We start from the raw sequence: 9,112 nt of genomic DNA, 5'->3' as shown, positions 1-9,112 counted from the left end.
TAGTTTAAAAAAAAAATACTTCTTACTAATTCTCAATAATCTCTAAATCTCTTACTAATCATTAAACAAAACGTTGTTGAATTAATCTACATACAGTATAAATAACGTGCAGCCTGTGTCCGCAAAGATTTCAATCAAAGCAGTTAGCACAACAGGGAACTCCCAAAGCTGTAAAACTGTTCAGTCATACTTCTTTTGAGCAAATTTTAATGTTTTCCAAGCAGGTAAACGAGAATATTTTTAAGTACTGCCCTTTCTTGAACTTAATGAGAAAATTCTGCTCCGTTCAATGATAATAATTAATACATCGTCTTTTAGTTTTCTACAGTTTATTATCCAAGCTATACAAGTTATGGCAAGATCGCCCAATCAGTTCTGAATTGTTTGCCCATACAAACTAAAAAACCTTGTTATGGGCAAGTTAGGGTGATTCTATGAAGTGTCGATGAGCCTTAACCGGAATGATAAATCATATTCCTAAGTGAGCCTCAAATAGCAATTCTTCCTCACTAAATTTTTTTTTTTTTTTTTTTAAAGGCGTTTTAACTTTTCGGTTACCCCTGGCTAGGGTTTGATCTTTATTAGGTTGCTCGTGAGAGGGTAACCATGACACAGATACACAGTTAGTAGGTTTATGATCCTCACACAAGTGTATATGTTACGTTTTTGAAATTGTATGTCTTGTATGCCTAGTATGCAACACAGAAGTGAATAGCAAAGAGAAATACTATTTATCCTATAAACAAAAACGACCAGGACTGAAGTCGGATATTTTATTCAGTTTAACGGCTTTTATTTAAATCGTATTTTCATTACAAAACGAGTCAATTGACAAAGGGAATAATTGTAATACAAAATATCACTCGTAGATTGGACACTTAAAATACAAAACAATAAAATTTGATAAGCACTTGTATAACTTGTTAAAAGATAACCATGAAAAAAAAGAAAGAAAGAAAACACGACTAGGTAAGAAAAGTTATGCTAAAAAGGCACCTAATCCACACATTTAAAGAAGCATCCACTTGGATAAATAAATAAAATCGGAACCGTTATTTTCATTTTTTTTCTGTTGAGCATTAGAGTACTTCCACGGAAAAATAGGGTTTACCTGTTAAAAATGCTGTGACTCGAAAACGTTTCTTTCTTTTTATTAGCTCAATATTTCTCACAAAAGAATCAATCAGGTTTTAGAAAGGGTGGAGTTAACCGTTATAACTAGCAGAGCAATATTTTAATTGATCTTGTGTCCAACTGGTTATACAGAGAATCAGAGATATTGCTAGCACAAAAGGCTATAACTTTTATTGGCTGAATATTTCTTACCGAAGAACTAATCAGGTTTTAGAAAGGGCGGAGTTAATCGTTAAAAATGGCACAATAATATTTGAATTGATCCTGTATCCTACTGGGTACCCAAAGAAACAGAGTTTACTAGTAAAAAATGCTGTGACTCAGAAACTTTTCTTTCTTTTTATTGGCTTAATATTCCTTATACAAGAACCAATCAGGTTTTAGAAAGGGCGGAATTAATCGTTAAAAATGGCACTACAATATTTTAATTGATTCTGTGTCCTACTGGTTACACAAAGAAACAAGGGTAACTTGTAAAAAAATATTGTGGCTGAAAAACTATTCTTTCATTTTATTGCCTTAATATTTCTCACAAAAAACTAGTGAAACTATAAAAAGGGGCAATTATTCATCTCTCCAGAAAATGCGTTTCCTTGTCAGTCGAATGTTATATCACGAACTAAATTCCAATCCTAAATTAGCCGAGTTTGGGAAGTTACAACGCTTAAAGATTATCAAATTTTCTGTTCGTTTTTTTGCCCCCCAATTTTAACAGGTTATATAATCTGTAAAGCGCAGAAAGCATAATTATGAGTTTGTCTTTATCTTGTATTTACAATGTAATTGTTTTATTCATTGAAATACTTTTTTTTAACTGCAGTATTATTTGCCAAGAAGCACATATTTAGTACTTGTGAAAGTAATTTTCAAAAGTAAAATTTTTATTTACTTAATCCATTTTAATAAGATATTGCAAAAAATTGGTAGAAAATGACAACAGAGTATCAGAAAGTAGCTTTTTTTAATTACCAAGAACGGACGGTGTAGTCTGAAATGTTTGCTTTATCATGAAAATGAGGCAGTTCATAGATTGGTAGTGCCGTGGTTCAGAGCAGCTTAACCATGGGTTTTTTAAAGTTATTTAAGGAGCAAGAAAATGTCAAATACGGCATCTAAGCCTGACAGGGACATAATGTGATTTAAATCGGATGGCGGTGCTGAACTGGGCAATAGCCAATCACCTTTAGCTAAAATTTACACCCCCTTCACCAATAAACATATAAGTAGGCTCCTATTCTGTCTGAATAACCACAACTATGATCTATATCCAAGGAATGAACACTCTAAAAAAATATTCACCATTCTTTATAGGAGGAAACAAAAGCATTTGGGTAATATTATTGTTTTGAAACTATTGTTATTTTGTTGATTAATGTAAATTTAAGATGATCATTAAAATAATAATTAAAATAAAAAACCAATCGAACGCATAACTTATTTTTGATTGACTGCGAATACGCCTATACACGCACACATATATAAACTGAGGCCCCACCTAAGAAAACTACAATAATTAATTATCATTAATTAATTTCTCTGACTTTTGTTCTAAAACGAACACGGATAATGTGACGCGTCTTAATGTGTAAAGTAGAGAAAGCAGCCCTCCACCCCGAATTTTTTTTGCCCCCCCCCTCTTCCTAAAAAAAAATTCTTGGTTAGAGCCCTATTGAGAATAATAGCTAATAGATAATGATACTAGGCTCCTGGAACGCAATGAAATATAGAAGAAATAGACGAAAAAAGAAGAAAGTAAAACTTCCCATTAGATACTCAGGCCTTCCCAAATAAGAACGTGCATCACCACTTCGACTTAGATGCATTATATGTTTCATTTGATTTTAGACTCAAAGCGTGCTGTCACTTCCCACAGGGACATATCCAGAAATTTAGTCTGGGGGGGGGGAGCCGACAATTTTCACTCTTGAAACAATTTTAGTTCTTTTTTCATTGCTCTAAGAGAATTTTTTTATACCCCCTCCCCCATCCAATAAGTCTCCAACTTCAAGTGAAGAATTGCAGTTTTAACCTTTGATTTATCATAACTTAATTTTTCCACGAATATGTTTTGATTTTGGATAGTCAAGAGCCTTCTTTAGAAAGAATAAAATAAAAGACAGCTGGGGGGGGGGGGGGTACCTAGACTGTTTTTTTCGGACTATGGCAAGCTTAAAATGATATGGCAGGTATAAAGACAATACCTAGTTCTTACAGGCTGCAACTTAACTAACAAATTTAACTTCGCTAAAATGTCAACTTGACTGAAAAGGAGAAAAAAAGCAACACCGACAAAAATACTTCCTGGGTTAATTGACATAACCAGCTGAGTAATTCTACAGCAACAGCCGCTCCTAGGGTCAGAGATACTCGGGGAAAAATTAATTACAGCACCCCCCCTCTCTACTCAAACATAAGCAAAAAAGCCCAATCAAAGTCGTCAATTCCTCAGCCATGCCCCCCCCCCCCGAAGCCATGGAACCTGGGTCAACTGCCCCGGTCCCCCTCCCGATAAATCACAGTCAAAATAGGGATAAATACTTCTATTAGACAGTGAAAAAAAAAACAATAATTTTTTTTTTGATCACGTGTTCAGTGATCTTCATCAACAGAAAGACTAAAATAAAACAATTACAACTGGTATTGCATTGAACAAAATAAGAGAAATAAACAATACGTAGTTAACTTATTTTGTATATATATATACATATATACATATATATATATATATATATATATATATATATATATATATATATATATATATATATATATATATTCTATAATTGTTTTATTTTAGTATTTCTGCTGATGACTATCACTGTTCGTGTGACCAAAATATCCAGTCTGTTTTTTTCATTCTTTTTTTTTCACTGTCTAAAAAAGGATGTATCCTTATTTGAACTGTTATTTCTAACCACGGAAAGGCAATGTGGTCTTCGATAATAGTTACACCCCCAACCTCCCTAGGGACGGCTCTGTCTACAGATGATATACTTAAAGGGATAAGAACTCTTAGCAGTTGTCCATTTGTGTGTTTCTTATGGTCGGATTTATTATATGGAAAAGATTGAGCAAAGCCTGGAGCTGTGATGAGTTGAGAATTGTTTGGTTGAAATCGTATATACCTTTCTGAGAAATCTACTTCAAATATAAGAATAAAACTTAAAACACTTCAACAGATAAGAATACAATTACAAATAACTAGTTCCATGTTAACTAAAGAAATTCCTTTTGACTTGATGTATGTAAGTTTCTTCTATCTCTTTTGGAGCTCAAAGCAAGGGATTATTTTGTGTGAAATTACGACAGAATTTCTGAGCAACTTGCTGGAAAATTTCGAAAGCAGTAATAGAGTAGATTTTTGTTTTTGCTCAAAAATATTTTTGGAACAAGTATCAATAAAAAACGGCTTTTATTTTCCTATTTAATTATCTTAATTACTTCAATATTTAATAATTATCAGCGCAACATATATACTGTACTCAATTATAGAATCACTTCATAATTTTTAGCTACATCTAAAACTGCACGTAGAGGTCAAATCGGTGAAAAATATATTATTCCTAATATACGAAAAAATCAGGCTGTTACAAATATACGTTCTTACATTGTTGCATTCGGTATTTTCATACTCTGAGATAATTGCCAAAACTGTTTTCAAAAAGAGAATCAGCATGGCAATGTAGATGAGGAGGACCAAGGTGAAAATGAGCACACCTTAATTATTAGCAAATATTTTTTGACAATTATCTTAGGAATTTGAAAATGTTAGATACACCCTTTAGGCGCTACAGCAACCAATAGGCGGTACAGCAACGACATGGAAGATTTTAGTCTAAAAAGGGGCAAGTTCATTTTTGACACTTTCAAAGTACCTATACTTTATATATCGTTTAATATATTTCACTAGTTGATAAATTTACTATACTAGATTTTTTTGGATTGGAAAAACAAAAATAAACCAAAGGCATCTGGTTTTACTTTCTCTGTTATTCTCAGATTCTACGGGAACGTCCTCCTATTTCATATTGTAAATTTGTCTTTAAATTTCTTACACATATTCGAACTTAACACAGACTAAGGGACAATAGAGCATCCGAATTCTTAAAATCAACAATAATGGTCAATATCAGACGATCATTTATATTATTCTTTAGATTAAGTAAAACAGCTTTAATGTAAAATTAAAACCAAAAATAAATATTTTTATATTAAAATTCATGATATTAGAAAATTCATGTAGCCCCCCCCCCTGACAAAAACCAGACTTGGCTCATTTTTAGAACTGAAACTACCTTAACAACAGCCTTTCTCTGTAAGACAGTATTAACAAAGCTAGTAAATACAAGCCTATAGGTGTCATTTTTAACAGCTTCTCTTCTTCAAATTAAGGGGCTGTTCAGTCCTCCTACCATTTCTACCCTTAATTTAAAAGTCTCTATGACCTTGAAACTTCAACAATATTCAACTACAGCTACCCCTGCTTGTAGCTACATCGTAGCTAAGAGTAAATGACAGTAGCTACAGCGTGCACTACCTTTCAACTTTTAAATATTACAGGATTTAAACCTGTGTTTTCGTTTTGTCTGATGAGTTGAACGACATTAATTTTAAATTGATACAAAATTAACTGATCAAAATTAAAAGCTATCACTGAAATTCCCGTGAAGAAAAGTTAGTACAACCAATGCATTGAACCTCAAAGCGCGGTGATCATCAAACTGAGCACAGTCTTATCAGCAAGGCACACACAGCTAAAGTACTCAGAATCAACTGAGACCAACTGAATTAATGAAAAGTTTGAACAGCCCCTCAATTGATCTTAAAGTAACATCATTATCAATTTAACCACATTATCATCAACAAGATGCACACAACTGAATAAAATAGAATCAACTGAAGTGGTAGCGTTATTTATATTAAACAACGTTTGTCTCTACCATATAGTTTTAACACTATTAGATCTAGAATTAGCTTTCTTTCAATTAAAGGTATAATCTACCCTTCATGGAGAACGTCAGTTCAGCAGATTTATTGCCAAGACTAGGCTTTCATCCAAGTCAACTAACCTGGTTGTCAAGTTCAGTTCTAACAGAAGACGGTATATTATATTAAATGAAAATGACTGGTCAAATATGGCTCTGAAGCATGGGCGCTCCGAAAAGGATGAATATTTACTAGATGTTTTCCAGAGAAATAGCCTACGAGTTGTTCTGGGTACACGAGTGACTGACCGCATTTCAAAACAGTAGTTTGTACGAAAAATGTGATTCAATCCCGCTTTCTAGGGCTATAATGAAATAAAGGTTGAGATGGATAGCCATGATCTTCGGATGACAGATTGCTGAAGATTGTCCTTTTTGGCCAACCGTCTGGAGTCAAAGAGGTCGTCCTCGTCTAGGGTGGGAGGATGTATAAATAAAGATTTTAAGGAATTGGGAACTTCCTAGGAGGGTATAAAGAAAGAAGCCTTGAATGGATTGGGTTGGAGGAGGAGCATGCGTATAGTGTGGGCCACATGCGCCTTGGTGCTGCAGTGAGTTATTAGTAGTAGCAGTAGTAAGAAATATTAATTTGAACCCCAACTGGTATGTCTCGACACTAAAGTCACTAGTCTTTTCGATAAATATCTTAAAAAACTAAAATCTCTTTGGATATCTATCCAAAAAGGATACAAATAATGTAATTTTCCTAGCATATAAACAGAGCTTCTGTTTATTTCAAATAGAATTTTGCCGGCCAGATAAACGTGCTTTCTAAATTTCATCCGAAGCTAAATTTCGGTCTCGTTTTTATCTCTAGCTGTACGGGATATGCCCAGGGTTTACTAAAAACACTCAGAAACACGGCAGTCTGATTACCTGCAAGAGGAGATCCCCCAAATTAGAAAATTTCTAAGCAGCTTTGTGAGTTGCTACATTTCCATTTGGAATGGCTGCTATCCTGAAAAATCATTTGATCATTCTTTTAAGAGCAAGTTAAGCACACACTACTCAAGATAGCTAGATAAACGTTTGACTAGTGGCATATCAGACCGTAAGGTCCTTAGTGGCCTAGCACCGAGAATTTTGTCACAAAAGCAAAAAAATCGTTTTTCTTTTTCAGGCGACGTAAAATCCAGGTGCCGAAGCGAAATTTAGCCACTGCCAGAACCGAGCTTTAAATATGGACAATCGAATATTTTTAACACACAAGCGGTTGTCGAGTCAACTGGTGTCAGAACCCAGCTTTAATCATAGAAGGAAACGAGGTTCATAACAGCCAAGCAGTTGCTAATTCAACTCTTGTCAGAGCCTTAAATTTGGTCATAGACAACCAAAGAGGTTGTTAACAGGGCAAGCACTTGTTAATCTAACTGCTGCCAGAACCTCACTTTTGTCATAGACAACCAAAGAGGTTGTTAACAGGGCAATCAGCTGTTAATTCAGCTACAGTCAGAACCTAGCTTTATTTATAGGCAACCAAAGACGTTGATAACAGTCAAGCGGTTGTTAACAATCCAAACGATTGTTAGTTCAACTGTTGTCAAAACCTCGCTTTTATCATATACAACCAAAGAGGTTGTTAACAGGACAAGCGATTTTTAATTCAACTGCTTGTCATAATCTAGCTTTAATCGTAGAGAACCAAAGAGGTTGTCAACCCAAATACCCTCACGTAGGACAGTTCATTTACATCGTCATTTAGCTTATGTTGTCCTCATAACAAACGTGACATTGTCAAAAACAGCAATTGCTGTTGTACTGAATAAAGTTATCCTATGCAAAACAAATCTTGAGAATTTCACTCTGCTAGCCTAACTGTTCCAACAATTTTTCCATCCCATGTCGGTAATTCTTCTTCGTCTTCCATAACTTCAAGGTTTACGGCAGATGTTAAATCATCATCACATACTGTCTTGAAATAAAACCTAAAATAAAAATAAGTATTAGACCCATTCCTAACGATATATGAAGGGCTACTCATTACTTTGGTCCTGAGTGAATAGGCAGGAGGCTCAATATTTTTCGTTTTTCGTTATCTGTTGAAAATTATACTCTCGTCCCGCTTTGAATGATTTCAAACACAACCATTTTAACCACTGTTCTAAAAAACTACATGCAAACTGAAAATTCAATAACAATTCTGATTAAAAAAGAAAAAGAAAAAAAAAGATTTTTTTTTAATTCTTTAGGTTGGTAACCCAGTAAAACTTTTGAAGAACATTTTCGAAAGGTCTCCTTGAGTACATTCATCATTTTCCAGTACCTTCAACGGAATATCTCGTGTCTTTGTGAAGCAAATAAAAAATTCTTACTACTACTACTACTACTAATAACTCACTGCAGCACCAAGCCGCCTGAGGCCACCACAGCTACGCACGCTCCTCCTCCAACCTAATCTATTTAAAGCCTCCCTCTTTACAACCTCGCAGGAAGTTCCCATTTCCTTTAAATCTTTATTTATGACATCCTCCCAACCCAAACAAGGACGACCTGCTTTCCGTGTTGCCCCGGACGGTTGGCCAAAAAGGACAATCTTCGGTAATCTGTCATCCTTCATCCGTAGAACGTGGCCCAGCCATCTCAACCTTTCTTTCATTATAGCCCTAGAAAGCGGGATTGAACCACATTTTTCGTACAATCTACTGTTTGAAATACCGTCAGTCAGCCGGGTACCTAGAACAATCCATAGACAATTTCTCTGGAAAACGTCTAGTAAATTTTCATCTGCTTTTCGGAGCGCCCATGCTTCAGAGCCATATTTGACTACTGTCATCACTGTAGCTTCCAATATTATAATCTTGGTTTGCAGACTTATCTTTCTATTCTGCCAAACTTTTTTTTAACTGTGAAAAAATACCCTGAGCCTTAGCTATTCTACTTTTAACATCTTCACTGCTCCCACCATCTTCACTAACAATACTACCAAGGTAAATGAAGCTCCCAACCTGATCAATCTTTTCGTTACCTAATGTCACCTGTTCATCTTCACTTAT

At 34.7% G+C, this 9,112-nt stretch overlaps 1 protein-coding gene across 5 annotated transcripts in view; it reads right to left on the bottom strand.

The window, feature by feature from the left end:
- Positions 1-771: 771 nt before the first annotated feature.
- The window catches only part of LOC136040073 (axin-2-like), a 123,709-nt gene continuing 115,368 nt past the window's right edge, over positions 772-9,112 (bottom strand). For all 5 annotated transcript variants that reach the window (XM_065724147.1, XM_065724145.1, XM_065724144.1 and 2 more), the window contains one exon: positions 772-8,044. In XM_065724147.1, the coding sequence (XP_065580219.1) occupies positions 7,918-8,044 (127 nt within the window). In that variant the 3' untranslated portion in view covers positions 772-7,917. The remainder of the gene's footprint in view (positions 8,045-9,112) is intronic.

This window comes from Artemia franciscana, chromosome 20 (genome assembly GCF_032884065.1).
Source record: "Artemia franciscana chromosome 20, ASM3288406v1, whole genome shotgun sequence".
NCBI lineage: Eukaryota > Metazoa > Arthropoda > Branchiopoda > Anostraca > Artemiidae > Artemia > Artemia franciscana.
This window is presented reverse-complemented; position numbering and strand designations above follow the sequence as displayed.